We start from the raw sequence: 15,657 nt of genomic DNA, 5'->3' as shown, positions 1-15,657 counted from the left end.
GACACAGGAACATGACCAGACGAGCAGAAGTCATTTAACAGCATTCTCTTGTGGGCCTGATAACTGTAAGGTGCACTTCAATGAAATTCAAAACTCCTTTTTCTTTTTTACTCTCTCATAATGCCCAAAGTAAAACTTGTTCACGGCTGCCTTTCCAGCCTAGATCTAGTTGTCTGAATTTCAGTCCAGAAAGATTGTCTTACAAAAGAATGAGTCCTGAGAAGGGAGATCTGTAACGAAGGTGTTGTAATACTGTGGGCTTGGATACAGGATATACTGACATTTTAATAATAGCAAAAAAAAAGCAGATCTTTTGGACTGTGGCTGTTGTGCTCCTTAGTGTTCTTCTGTGTCCTTAGAAAGAGGTGTCACAAGACAGCTCTACGACTGTCGTCCTCTTGTTCTTAAGTAGCAGAGCTGTCTTTTGCAGATGGTCATGTTCCTGTAGCTTTGTAACATCCACATGTTTCTCAAAAGGACTGGAAGTGTGTCTTTGACTGCTACCACTTTACAGATCAAGCCTTTACACAAAGAGTTGCCACTTGATGCCTCTCTTGCCTCATGTCTTGAACATTCACTGAGAATATAAAACGTGACATTAAATAAAATGAGCATGCAGAAAACCGGTTCTCTCAGTTTTTATAGTGCTTCAATAAAAATGTAACTGCTGTTGTTAGAAGTTGTATTTTGTATTTCATCTAGGCAATTTGTGTAGCTGTACTTTCTGAATTAGTTTAGAAGCCGGCATTGTGTAGAGTGGCTAAGTTAATCAGGTGTGTCATTGCAATGCTGAGAGTTCTGTCTTGAGCACTCTGAAGCTTTGAAGGGTCTGAACCTGCAGACTGCATACATAAGATTACTACAGATTTCAGCAAGAGCCTTGTCAGAGGCAAAAATCAAAAATACAGACTGCAGCTTTAGCTGTTGGATCAGAGGGCCAAAAAAGTCAGAATTATGGTCAAGTAGAATGGAAACTTTTTAAAAAATAGCCTAACCAGTTCAGGCTCGGGGGGGGGGGAAGAATAGAAAAGCGGTGCAAAGGTCCTCAGCTTCTTAACGTCTACATTTTCTACACTTACTAGAGGTAACAAATTACTTTCAAATGAAATTAAATTTATGTTTCAGTAATGGTGCTTTTCAGATGTATATGATCTTAAGGGTGTGTATAATTAATCAGTAATCCCCATTAAAATGAGAAGGAATCATGTATTGTTACAGAATAACTTAGATAGAAGTCAGAAAACCGTCTGTCTTTTCCTATTGCCTGAAAAACCTCATTAGAAATAAGGAAGTTAAGAATTTCCCCTGAGCATGTTCCATTTGGCAAATAATAATTTCTTCCATTTCTTAGGCAATGATTGCTGTTGAATGCCCTTCATTTGCATTGTCTGTTGGGGTATGTAGTAAATGTGTGTGTGTATATATAAGTACATTTAATAGAAGCTGATTTAAATATTTAAAAATTGCTTAACAAAATTGATTTTACTGAGAGATCCTGATTGGATCAAGTCATCAACAGTGAAGTCTGGCAATAGTCAACTGGATTACAGTCTTCCTTTCCCAACCCTTGACTTATATACATAAACTCAAGAGACTAAAGTGCAGAGAACTTACCAGCAATTAAATACCTGCTGTCCAGTATGCTCAATGTGAGTCTGGACATCCTGTACAGCTTGTCTTGAAGAACTTCTTTTACCTCTGCAGAGTAGGAATGCGTGGTTTCATCTTTTTTCATTGCAGAAATGGTGTGCTGTTATTCCAGGCACATATTTAATTGAGCTCTAGTGGGATTTCATGGTAAATTTGGAAAGTTTTTTTCAGAGTGAAAACAAGATCCCCCTGTGGGAGTGTTTCAGTTTTTCAGGGAAAGGCTTTGGCTATAAAGCACTATAGCATGCAGTGGTGGAATACAAGATAGCCTGAAACAAGAAGCTTGGTTTTCTGGTTGTGAGTTTCAGAGGAGAAGTGATCAACCTGAGCTTTTTTGGTAGTAATATTTATCTTACTAGCAGAGGTGATTCTGGGTTGAGGACTCAAAATGGGGCATAAGGTAACAGAAGACTTAGACTTGCGTTTTTTATTACAGTGAAAAGTATAAAATGAAGTGTTCCCACTCATACTTTCGTTTTTGACTGGATTCCCCAGATCAAGGTGTTTGGTTTTTTTACTTATCATGGCTGTAAGAAAGCCAGAAAAAAGGTGATTTGTGCCTTGGCTATCTATCTGAGATACTTGTTCCTAAATCTGCACTTGCAAATGGCAGTGTGCAATGTATATTGCAAGCCTTTACCAAGTCCATGAAGAGTATCATTTTGAGACGAGCAGGGAGAGGAACTGGATGGTGTCTGAAATGAAAATGGGTAAATGAGTTGGTTTTGGCTTTCATTGAGCTTGGATAAAAATGTTTGATAGTAAAAGGTCACGAAGGGCTAACATAGATGCTGAAGTAAAATCTTTTCCCCTCGTAATATGTGTAGATTGTGTATGTGCATGCATGTACACACATACAGACACGCACAGAGTTTTAACTTCTGAGAATTTATTTCTTGGGCAGCCAGGGGAAGTTAAGATGAATTATGGTGAATAAGGTGCTTGCGGGGTGACCTTGCTCTTAATACCATGTGCAGCTCTAAAACTTTTTTGGGTACTTTTTCCAGTCTCTTCCAGAGTTAGGAAGGAGTCAGTTCATGCACAAAAGGGGCAGTGTCTGATGCAGTTTTCTATGTTAATTGGACAATTGCTAAGGATATTTTGGAGGGAAATAGTCCCTTTAGCTACTGCCGCTCACTACATCCTGTTTGCAGAGCCCTCCCTTCTACTATTAATCAAGCTTTGTCCAATTTCCCAGTCCCAAGTGCTAGCAATATCCTTGTCATGGAGAGCTTTTTCACAGTATCTGATCTACTCCTTCTACAACAATTGGCTCTTGTCCCAGCAGATAGGCTGGGTTGGCTGCTGCTTATTATTCTTATCCTAGAAAAACTCCTCTATGGCTGGTTTTTTTGGAGATTGTTGGTATTCAGTGTGTTTAGCATCTGTTGGTGTGGGTAGCAACAATATGGCATCTTAAGAAAGACAAACAGTTTGTCCAATTTCCTTATTTTAATCCAAGGAAAAGAAAACACAAGTCTGCATTAACAAATAACTTCTCAGTATTTAAATAAGTCTCCAGAACCGGTATTCACTATATTATTAGAAAGGCATTTTTTAAAGTGTTGTTTGACATAGTAGATGAAACATTTTCCTTGCAAAAGATGCAACTGCTGTACATGGGTGGGAAAATTCCATGGATATGTAAAAAGGCTGGAGGAGGGATTGAATCAAACCTGCATGGAAAGGTAATGCGCATTACTGGTAATGCATTCCAAAACTCAGGGAGTGGGAAACAGCTGTTGTAGTCAAAAGGGAAAATTGACCTCTGTGTCCCATTAATGCTGAGTCTGACAGCATGGCAATCTTCCTGGTCAGTTGTGAGAGCCTTCCAAAGTAGGCCATAAAGGGCTATCAGCAGATTTTAGGCTTTGTGTGCATAGTATATAGAGGAAAAGATGATCCAGTCCCTATGTATTGTGAACCTGGAACTCAAACAGGGAAAAAATCATTCACACCAGTGCACATTCCATCTGATCCTGAGCTTGGAGCTTCTGTGTCATAACCTTTTGTGTGCATGCTCTTCTTTATGTTACCTCTTAGTAAATGCGATATGAACTGTCCATCTTTCATTAAAAGTTAATTTTGTGTTTCAGAATGCTGCTTTTTTGTGTGTTGTGACTCCCCATCCACAAATAGAGTTGAGCTGCAGGTCTTGACCTCTGGAGGTGGTGTTGAGATAATCATGTGGAACTTGGGTATTACAGCAGTGAGGAGTACCTTCAAAGCATCAAGAGAATAAGATGTTAGTCAGTTTTGAGCCATTTCCCAGAAAATAGGTGTTGCATGCCAGCGTTGAAAATCCTAATGGCTGAAGAGGATGGAGGATACTTGCTAAATACGTGCTTCAGAAATTTGAAGGTTTAGAAGGAAGAGTGGTTTGATGAATTGGTCCAGAGAAGGCATAGCAGATTGTCCACACTGTGCACTTTAAAACATTGCAGAAGAGGAAGAGAATACTTTCATAATGTAAAAAATCTTGGAAAACATCAAAAGCAAAATCCGAATCCAGCCTGGAATAAACAGAGCAGGATCATCCTTTCAGGTGTCATTTAACTGTAGACCTACAGCAGAGATAATTTCCATGCAACTGAGAGGGTCTAGTTACTCTCTTTAATCCAGAGTTGTCTTCCCTTTGCTTTCACTTTCCCTTCTTCTCCTATGTTTTGTCCCTATTTCCAGTGACCAATTTCCCCTCTAGCTAGAATTCTGGGTGATGTCAGCTTTTACATCCTCACTTGTACAATAAGAGATGATACAGAAAGGCAGCTAGAATGTTTCTGTGGTGGCAGCATAAGTAATTACCACACAACAATGAATGGGTTAACTCTCACTCCTAATTTTATTCCCAGCTATGTGTCAATAATTCATGTCAACAGTTATGAGCTTAATAAAAAAGGTGTCACTCACATCTGTGGGCATTGATGCAAACCCTGTGGTTCGGTAGGAATAAAAACATCAAACAATTAGGATAGTTACAGGCATCAACTAAAAGAGTCTGATTGACCCAAGTTCTTGTGAAGACCTAGTTTGATATGTTAAATCCAGGCATCTGTTAATTTCTTTAATTGCCTGGAGATACACACGTGGAGTCTGTGTTATGGGAGGTGCTACTTCTTAGATCAAAGTGATGCAACCCAGTGATAATTAAACAAAAAGAGTGTAGCTTTTTGCAGGGCTATTTAGGTGTTTGTTTGTTTGAAACCAAATTAATAATTACCCAGTTTGTGATGGCAAATACCAATTTCCAGTCTTGGGAACATCTTTCAGCTGGGGAGTAGATTATACGCATTTCTAAACCCAGCCCATCTAATCTTGTGTAGTCTGACACCCTTGATTGATACATCTTCCGTTTGTAAGTATGCTAACAACTGCATCTCCTATGTTTTGTCAGTCTGGTTCAATACATGAATAACTCTGCTCCTGATTGTCTCCTGGTAACATTGTTAGACCAAAGGAAGTAGTAAATCATCAGCTATCTGTCTGCTCCTTCCTGCATGACTGCCTACAGCTTTGCTGTTTCTTTGTGGATTTGCTCTGTGTAAAGTTTGGGGCTGAAGGTGAAAACCTGCTGCAATTTTGCAATCGTAGTTAAGCAAGTATGTTACTCAAAATACGAAAAACTCATAAAAACTTAGCATGCTACCCTAAAAGGTATAAATACTGAATATGTGTCTTTGTAAAATAAATTCCATATATACTTGTGAAAGCTACTGTGCAAGAGGAGTTTGCTTGTATGCTATAGAACAGGTGCCTTGAAACAGCCTGAGCAGAAGTTCTCTTTGAAATGTTGTTTGCTCTCATTTAATTTCTTTTTCTGAATGTATGTGTGGTGCGTGTTAGCAGCAGATGGCATTTGCAGCATCATTCACAGTTTTCACAGAATTGAACTGGCACAACATAGAAAAAAGCGCTAATACTTGGGTTTTTTTCTTTCCCCTAAATTGCATGCGTTTGTGGGAATTGGTGGGAAGAGCTCTGTAAGTGAATTTGCATGTGTTGATGCTCTTTTAGCTACTTGAAGAAGATGAAATATCAGATTGGAGCTGGTTCTATCTGCTTTCTGGTAAATAAATTTTCCATTTCTTTCATACAAGTTCAAAACCACTGATGTATCTGAAGCTGAGGTCAGTCATGTCAAGTGCTCTTTCAGCTGAGGACTAGTGAGTTGTATATGTAGAAGAAGTCATGTAGTTTTAGTAACTGTCTAGACGTAGAGTTGTCTGTGTGTTACCTTTTTTTTCCTGAATTGGCAAATAGTAACACTGACTACTGGGACCTGAGCTTGCAGTGGCTGATAAGCAAAGGATTAAGATTGTTTCTCACAGCACAGGGCTAAGGCAGAAGAGCACGACAGTACAGGCGTTTATGCACTGGCTGTAATTACTGTGAATATTTTCCCACACACTGAAGCATAGAGAGAGGCCCTCCTTCCTAGCAGAGCTTTTAAAAGTGGAGTAAAGAAGACTAAGACCTTCACTCCCTGTTTTCCTTCTTAGAATTCATTTCTTTGGCTTTCTTAACATGATTTCACCCCCTCCAATCTCACTGGTGCTGTTGAATCACTTTGTTGCTTGCTTTTTGTATTCTCCCATTTGTCTTCTATTTACCAGCACCTGTCTTTCCTGGCTGCTAACAGCCAGGTGCTGTTTGCGTCTCTCTACCCTCTCCCAGATTTGCCTTTCAGTATTTGAATCCTCCAGAATTTTCCACCCTTCTGGTCTGGTCTCCAGGCATTTGCATGTTGTTTCTAGGATCCTTTCCCTTGGGATGGGAAGGAGATTGTGACGGTAACCTGGAGATCAGTGGCAGCAGCAGTGGCATCCGGTGGCCTTCTTGGTTAATCACAGGTTGAAATTTCTAGTGCTGAAATATAGGGAAATTGAGGGTCTTGGCTTCTCCAGTCTCATTTGTGAGTCTTAGTGAAAGCTGTTGATGAGAATCAGGTTTGTTGAAGACCTGGATGCTACTGTCTGCTAAGACATCACAGCGAGGCCAGGCACGTATTGCGCCTTTAACTTTGGGAGTCCTCAAGCTCTGGAAGTCACTGACACTGATAGATTTCACAGGACAACTAATCTGTCGGGGAACCTGTTTCCTTCTAGGTGCGAGAATAGTTGTTTCAGAGATACCTTTGTGCTGTTACTGGATGCTATGTTTATGCTACTGGGATTAATGTTAAACCAAGCACTTAACTGTACATTTGTTTATCCAAACAAAGAGGGTGTGATCAGTAAGAGTAAGTAAGGAAAAGCCGTCTCCTCAGAAAGCCCAGGACTTCGTTGTGGTGTTCTCTCTGTGGGTGTTACTGATTTTTGTCCTCTTTCACTCCTACCCATTCAGTGTGAACTTGGGAGAAAAAGTCTGCCAGCTATTCTGGCATGTATGGTAATTGTATGGGTGGCCTTACCTTTCTGAAAGTTCAGAAAGCATGATGGAAAAATTGATGTAGTTGCAGAAAAAAATGCTGCTAGTTCTGCCTTCTTCCTTCTGACCCTTCCTTCCTTGGGTCATTTTTGCCATCTGGTCTTTGGTAAAAATGTATCTGATTTAAATAATAAAACTGAACATACTCTTGCTGTGCGTTGGTACAGAAGTCTTAATACTGTGGAGTTTCTAGGCAGTACTGTGAAACAGATGATAACCAACACTTAAATACAATTAATCACACAGCCATTTGTAAGGAAATTTGTTTTAGAGGACATGCAGATTAATCTGTTTTTCTTCTTGTGTCCTGTAGAGGAGGAAGGAAGCTTTCAACAGCATTTCCATATTTAATGACAGTTTAGAATGTGAGAATTAAAGTTAGTTGGGAGATAAAGTGGTCTAGTGAGCATGGCGTCTATTTGTTGAATATATGGAGAGGAAGATATCATTAGAAGACAGTTTATGACAGTTTTAATAATAAGAAAAAAAGGAAAAAAGAAAATAAAGTGTGCAAAATACAAAACCAGTTACACTTTAATTCTAAATAACTGCCTACGTGTAGGAATTTTGGAGACTAATTTCTTTAGCTTGGAGAGAAGGAGGCTCAGGGGAGACCTTGTTTCTTTTTACAACTACCTGAAAGGAGGTTGTAGCAAGGTGGGTGTCAGTCTGTTCTCCCAATTAACAAGGAATAGGACAAGAGGAAATGGATTCAAGTTGCGCCAGGGGAGGTTTAGATTGGATATTAGGAAAAATTTCTTCACCCAAAGGGTTGTCAAGCATTGGACCAGGCTGCCCAGGGGTTGGTTGACTCACCATCCCTGGAGGTATTTAAAAGACCTGTAGATGTGGTGCTTAGGGACATGGTTTAGTGGTGGACTTGGTAGTGCTAGGTTAACGGTTGGACTCAATGATCTTAAGGATCTTTTCCAATCTAAATGATTCTATGAAATTAAATATCCCCACAGACATGCACACACAAATGTATTTTGATACTGGGCAAATCCATGCTGTACTTTCACATGATCTTTTATAGTGAGAGTGGAATTGGGAATAAATGGTGATTTGAATGCATTAATGTTGTTATTGTATTCAGAAGAGCATTTTTTTCTAAGTTTATTGGCTTATTGGTAGCCTCTTTTTCTTACAGACAGCTCTTTTAAATCTGCTTGACTCTTCTGTTTGGAGTTTAATGAGACTTGTAATCCATGAGATCCAATGGTCTACGAAGTCTTCGAGTTGATGTGTAAATGGCTCATTTGCTAGAAGACAGACCATTGCATGTTACGAGATCCAGATGCTGGCACCCAAGTTCAAGGAGAATATAGAATGGGTGGCAGAAGTAGTGGAATTGGGGCATTGTTTATTGCTTTTCATTTTTGGTGTTGTGATACTGTCATAAGCACACTTTAATGAAAGACTTCGACCAGGAATACTTGTACAAGGTACAATTTTAATGTATTATAACTAGGAGGAGTGTCCAAAGCAGAGCAAAATGTCGTTTCTCATTGGCTCTTTTGGCTGGATTGGTCACCTGGTATGAAAGATTCTAGTCTTAAGTAGAGTATGTACTGAAGATCCTTGTGTAAGAAACAATGCTGTTGTATATGTATGCTTTTATATATTAGGAACATATCAACTCCTCAGGAACATGGAGTTGATGAGCTTATTCCTGTGCTGTCAGGAAACTGTAATGACTTAATGTCCTCTTCAAGATCTGTAAAGTCATTAGAATTAAAATTGTTCTACAATAAAACGCAAGCGTAGTGAAGTATTTTGTTTCATTAGCCATGGCAGTTCACATAATGCTGGCTGTATGTTTAAGGACTTCCACAATCATTAGCTTCAGAACATGCTGCTTTGGTTAACCTTGTATTTTTTTTGTATATTTTAATTTTAGGAGCCAACACAGTTAAGGGAAAACCTACTACCTAACTTCTGCCTACCTTATTTCATTTTTCCTGTTTGAAAAAGAAGCAGAGAAAAAGGAAGAAATAAGCAATTGCTCCAAACATCAAGATTTGCATGAGAAATTAACTGTTTTCATTCTGTGTTCATGTTTTTCCTCACAGAGGAAGAATTATTCAGTAATTTGTCCATATTCAATGAAACATGTGTGAAGTGGCAAAGGAAAACTGGAAGACTGGGAGTGCAGGAAACGTACATGGTAAGTTGGGCAGTATTTAAGATTGGGAGTAGCTTTGTCCTGGTTAATTCTGGTCAGTCAGTAGTGGAGATTTGTTTTTTGTGTTTTGTTTATATGGTAATTTTTCTTCCTCTTCCCAGTGAACTGCCTAAAAAACTGAAGACGTCTGGGTTGGGAAAGAAACAAATCCTTGTCCTAAAGTTAGATGAAAAACTTAAAAGCTGTTGGGGTCCCATTCCAGTGAATTTAACATGTGCTTGATACAAGAAGCATTTCAGCACAAGTTTATGTTTTAGTGAAATTTTGTTGTAGAGCTCAAGGTCCCATTGACATAGAAAACATTGCAAAATGTGCAGTCTGTCCCTGTCTGTGATGCAGACATTTCAAGTAAAGAGTGTATCGCTTGCAGATACTGGATGTGACTTGTTGTAGAAATGAAAGGTATATTGAAATACTGTGCCTTGCTCAAGAGTTTCAACCATCTTACATTAGAACATTTTAGAACTGTTTTTCACAGGAATTGAAAACAACCTTGGTAACTACTCTTTTTTTTTTTTACCATGTATAAACATAAGAATAAAAGTTAAGATACAAATCCTCAGAAAAAAATAGTTCAGCCAGTGTTACTGAGTGCCAAAACAACATGATAAGAATTCCCATGTTTTGGGAATGACAACATCCTAAGAAAGGTTGGGGTTTTTAACACATACAAGTAGGGGAAAAAAAAGGTGAGGTATTGGTAGTGGTCAACAGCTCAATGTCCACATGGAGATTGGTGACTAGCAGTGTCCCTCAGGGGTTCATACTGGTACCAGTCCTCTTTAATGTTCTTCATCAATGACATAGACAGTGGGATTGAGTGCACCCTCAGTAAGTTTACAGACAACACCAAGCTGAGTGGTGCGGTTGACACACCTGAGGGTGGGATGCCATCTGGAGGGACCTGAACAAGCTCCAGGCATGGGCCCATGTGAACCTCATGAGGTTCAACAAGGCCAAGTGCAGGGTCCTCCACCTGGGTCAGGGCACCCCCAGTATCAGTACAGGCTGGGGGATGAAGGGATGGAGAGCAGCGCTGCCCAGAAGGACTTGGGGGTACTGGGGGATGAAAAGCTGGACATGAGCCAGCAATGTGCACTCGCAGCCCAGGAGGCCAACTGTATCCTGGGCTGCATCCAAAGCAGTGTGGCCAGCAGGGTGAGGGAGGGGATTCTGCCCCTCTACTGCGCTCTGGTGAGACCCCACCTGGAGTCCTGCATCCAGCTCTGGAGCCCTCAGCACAGGAAAGACATGGACTTGTTGGAGAGGGTCCAGAGGAGGCCACCAAAATGATTCAAGGGCTGGAACAGCTCTGCTGTGAGGACAGGCTGGGAGAGTTGTGGTTGTTCAGCCTGGAGAAGAGGCGGCTCCGGGGAGACCTTATTGCAGCCTTCCAGTACTTAAAGGGAGCCTACAAGAAAGATGGGAACAGACTTTTTAGCAGGGCCTGTTGCAATAGGACAAGGGGTAATGTTTTAAACTGAAAGAGGGTAGATTTAAACTAGATCTAAGGAAGAGTATTTTCACACTGAGGGTGGTGAAACAGTGGGGCAGGTTGCCCAGAGATGTGGCAGATGCCCCATCCCTGGAAACCTTCAAGGTCAGGTTAGATGAGGCTCTGAGCAATCTGATGTATTTGAAGATGTCCCTGCTTATTGCAGGGGGATTGGATGAGATGACCTGTAAAGGTCCCTTCCATCCCAAACTATTGCATGGTTCTATGATTATTTATGATCTCCAGGGGGGGTAAGTTAATGTGGAAAATACATTTCAATACATTTCAATATACGATAATTTTGGAAAACAGCCTGGTTTTCTCTTCCTGTGTTACAAACCAATGTATTTTTAGTTTGAGTGGTTTTGTAGAGCACTGCTGAGACGGAAAAAGCAAATTCACAATTGCCTGAACAGTTCAAAACCAGTGCTTTTCATGTGCCCAGTGGTAACTGGCAAGCTGTGGATCTCTGGTATAATGTGCTCTGTGCATGTGGTTGTGCCCGAATTCAGCTATTTGCAAGACACTTCACAATATTCAAAATTGAGGATGATGTAGGCATAGGGTGCATGCATCTGTGTATTGACAACACAGTCTGAACTGCCTTGAGCTCAACTAGATGAGTTTTGTCTGTCCCTTCATCTCATACAAACAACAGGTTTCTTTTTCACTGCACTGGGACAATCTTAGGGAAAAGAAACTATCGAGCAGATGTAGTTCTGATCTGTGTGCTGTAATCAAGAAAGAATATTTACTTAACACCTTACTGCTTATGTTGGAGTTGCTTGTAGGGTCCATGTTGCAGATTCCTTCTATTTGTTGTAGAAATACATGAAAAAATATTCATAATTTTAATAGCCAGAAGAAATTGAAGATATAATTTATTAAGCCATCTTATTGCACCAAAACAGTCACAATCTAATTTTTTTGATTGAGCTGATATTTTAAAACAGATGTAATCCTAGGTTCTCAAGGCTTAATTGAGCTAGTGTTCTGAATTTTGGGGAACCACAACCAATTTTACCATCTTTTTTGTTAATCCTTCAATAGTTTCACATACTGGGCCAAAGATGGGATGAGAAGGCATTCTCGGAAGATGCGGTATTTAACATCACTACAAGTGAAGATAATCCAAATGTGTGTTTAGATCTCAACTCTGGTGGTAACTACCTGGTGAATATTACTGCTATCTCTTCCACAAACATCACTGTCTCAGTTACAGTAGCAGTTCAGACAAAGGGTAGGTAGTGTTTTGTATTATCTGTGCTTACAGAAGAACTTGCTGTGCTGTAGAGTTCACTGTTTTGGGTCTAGCTGTCAGGGCAACAGGCTGTCTCCTAGACTATATCGTTCTTTATGCTGACTGCACACATCAGCATCCTCTTTTTCTGCAAGACATTTTTCTTTCTGTTCACTGTGGCTATTGAATTTATGAGAGAACAGCCGGGGCAGTAAGTGCCCTTCAGAATTTCGATCCATGGTACAGTGCTTACTGGTTTCCATTCCTTGCCTTGAAAATTGATCCTCTGCCTATGGGAGAATTCCCCATTTGCTGAGCTGACACTAATCTAAGTGATGTGAGCATTATAGATAATGTTCCTCTGCTTAGCAGCGATGGGCAGTGTTCTCAGTAATTGTAGTGAAGGCATGTTCTAACAGCAGATTTCTGTAGTATTTTGGTCACAGAAACTTGTAAGCTTCCCTTCTGACATGCTAATTCTGGTGGGACAGACAGACCTTGAGAAATCATTGCCTTTGGAATCCACAAAACATGCTTTTTCTCATATGCTTTTTCCTAAAAGGCATCAACTGTAGCAAATTGTTCTATGATAACTTTATTTCCATCAGAAGGTCTGAACCCCTGGGTCTTTCTGTCATTATAACCTTCCTAGGTGTGGACAAATAGATCCTATGTTGATTTCCTGAATAGCGTGCTTGGGTTTTTTCCAACAGCCATTTTCTGTTGAAAATGTTCATGCCTTATTTACTGTGTTTGCTCATTTCAAAAAGAAATGAGATTCTACCTCCGTCTCAGAAGAGAACTAAAATAAAAACCTTTCCTTTCATCTACTCATTTTTAATTATATTGAAGAAGGTGAAGCTTTTGTAATAAGTTTTTCCCTTTTTTTATTGTCTCTACAGTAAAAGAAGCTCTCAATAACCTATTAATTTTTAACGATACATGCTTGAAATGGCGAAGAAATGTCAGAGGAACTGATGTGGAAGACACATACTCAGTAAGTCACAGTCTGTATTTTGAATCTAGAAAACAATCCATATCAATCACCTATGTGAAAAAACCTGTAATTTTTCAAATACTCACTGCTAGCAGTGTTCCTCATTATTAGAATGCCTCCCATAGAAAGATGCAGGGAGTAAGCTTGCATAGCAAACTTCAAAAAAGAAAGAAACCACCATGCTTTTTTGTAGTCTCCTGGTTTTGCTTATTTTTTCCCCTGCTCTACCCTATTTTGCCTTCCCTATCTGTACTTTGAATTTTGTTGTGTTCAGGCCTCAGACAACTCTGTTCCAATTCCACAGAATCAGTCCACTCTGCCATATGGTACACCTTCAATCTTCCCTTGTCCCAGCAGGGCATTTCTACATGAATTATCTCTGCCAGGACTCTTGACCACCTGCCGTTCTCTCAAATCTCCATGTGCTCAGAGGTGCTCAGAGATTATCTAAAGGCATAGGATCTATTCAGAGGAAAATTAGCACATAATTAAAATACAGCAAGCATTTTAGTTTTCATTAACAGAGGAATGGTCAGGAGAGGCCTTAAGTTAATAACTTTATGGTCATTTGGGAGATCAACAACAAAACAACCACATACAAAATCCAGCTGAAAAAAAAAAAAAAGCCGTGGGCCTGTAAGTTTGCCTGGAAACATAGCTGCCTGTAGGCAGATCCTGGAGGGTGGTTGGCATTTTGACATAGGAGTTGAGTTTGATGGAAGTTTGACTTGATCCTCAGGGTCAAACCAAAGAGAGGTGCTCATGTGAGCTTACACAGATCATCACTTTGCACCATGAGGGTATACTACAATGAAAGTGCACTCTTACTGGAAACCTGTATGTTACCAGAAAATCAAGACTTGGGGGAAATTACAGTACTAATAAAAAAGAAGCTAGACTCAGGAGGAGGAGAAATGAAAGAACTACGACAATGTCAGAGCTGATCAAGGGGGACTGCAATTCCTGTCAAATTTTGGAAGCATTTGAACTTGAATAACTGTCAGTGCCAAGATTTTTGGCACTCTGTATGCAGTGATGTGTTTTTCTGCAATTTCTTCTAATTTAGAGCATGACATGACTGAATGCAAGTGATATATTAAAACATTGCAATTTCCATACCGTGATTGTTTGGTTACAGTTTCATGTGCAAGGCCAGCGTTGGTATCAGAAGGAGTTCTTTCATGAAATGACCTTCAACCTTACCACACACAAGCAGGCTCCAGAAGTTTGTTTTGATTTGCAGCCAGGCACCAATTACTCTGTTAATATTTCCATGGTAGCTTTGAATTTTTCACTGCTCATTTCCATGACAACACAAATCACAGGTATGTCCTGCCACTTATTTTATGTTTACAAAAGCACCTACTGGGTGCATGAGGCTCAAGTGAAACAGTATTGTTGATCTCAGTATTGTATGGCGAGTTGTTAAAGTGCTCTTTCCATGCTCAAAATTGTTCATTGTTGTTTAACAGATTTCACAGGGTTGACAGTCCAGCAGCAGTAGAGGGAGAGAAATGGGGTGCAGTGTTTTGAAGCATCACTTTGGCACAGCAGAGAAGAGATAGTTTGATGGGTTAGACACAAGGTTGGTATTTAAGAGCTGGGTTAAATTCCCTGCCCTATTAGAGGCTGACACTTTTTCAGTATGAGTTCTCTCCACTGTGAAGTGGAGCTAAAAGCACAACTCCACGTCGTATGGGTATTTGTGACAACAGATATCACTAAAGTCTGCAAGGATCCAAAGTGCAGAGGGTCCTGCAAGTACCTCAGACAGATACCTTCATCTCTAATTGGTAGAGTACAAAACATAAAAGGCATTTGAGCAAATAAAGTTACGTAGTAAGGGTCTCAGCTTCACTGTTTAGCAAGGTATTTGTATGGCACTAAAATGCTGTGATTAAAAACAAGGCAGTTTTTAGCACATTTTTTGTTTAGAACAGTTTTGTACCATCCCTATACTGTCAAACTTTCTGTATAGGTTATTAGCTGTTACACTGTGAAGTGCAGTGTTTGGTGCTGGTATCGTTCTTACCATTGGGGCCAGAAATTGGAATAGGTAAGGAACATGAAAAGTCTCTGAGTGTTTGTAACTGTATTCAGCCACTAGATGGAACCAATTCTCTTCTGACGGCTTATAAAGAACTGGGGTTTTGTGGCAGTTTTGAAATTCATAGTACTACAATATTTTTAATAGTAAATCTAAGGTTTTTAAGCTTACTGAAAGGCAAAACATCTCTTGCTTCCTAAAGCTACTGTTTAGGATATACAATGATCTGGATTTTTTTAAAAAATGAAATTGCCATAATGATTTGATAATTCATTTTCAGAAGTTTCCTAGCTGTCACACAAAAGTAGCATCTATGAGTTCAAGAATACATGTACCATTGTAAAAACTAATAAGCTGCCTCAGTTTGGTTGACTGAAGTAATTTTTGAATACATACTCAGAGTAAAAGTGTAGCTCTTTACTCGCATCCTGTGATATTTCCTAAACTCTGCAGGATTGCATCAGGTCACTTACTCAGCAGAGCTCTAGAGATCACTTTGCAGCAGGTGCTGTGTGAAGTGGTATTTGTGCCTTGGCAGCTGGCATATTTTCCTCCTCACTGAGTTAGTGCTTAACAAATGTACATGCATAACCTCAGAAAAGGTCTTCACGTAAAA

At 39.8% G+C, this 15,657-nt stretch overlaps 1 protein-coding gene across 1 annotated transcript in view; it reads left to right on the top strand.

The window, feature by feature from the left end:
• The window catches only part of SUSD1 (sushi domain containing 1), a gene marked incomplete at its 3' end in the record, with an annotated part of 46,365 nt that overhangs the window by 11,161 nt on the left and 19,547 nt on the right, over positions 1 to 15,657 (top strand). Inside the window, exons 8-11 of the mRNA XM_082013060.1 lie at positions 9,150 to 9,244; positions 11,808 to 11,997; positions 12,900 to 12,994; positions 14,133 to 14,319. Of these exons, the coding sequence (XP_081869186.1) occupies positions 9,150 to 9,244; positions 11,808 to 11,997; positions 12,900 to 12,994; positions 14,133 to 14,319 (567 nt within the window). The remainder of the gene's footprint in view (positions 1 to 9,149; positions 9,245 to 11,807; positions 11,998 to 12,899; positions 12,995 to 14,132; positions 14,320 to 15,657) is intronic.

The sequence above is a fragment of the Phaethon aethereus genome (genome assembly GCF_964289735.1).
Source record: "Phaethon aethereus genome assembly, chromosome: Z".
Classification (NCBI taxonomy): Eukaryota; Metazoa; Chordata; class Aves; order Phaethontiformes; family Phaethontidae; genus Phaethon; species Phaethon aethereus.
The sequence above is the reverse complement of the archived record's forward strand: the minus strand, read 5'-3'. Positions and strand labels throughout refer to the sequence as shown.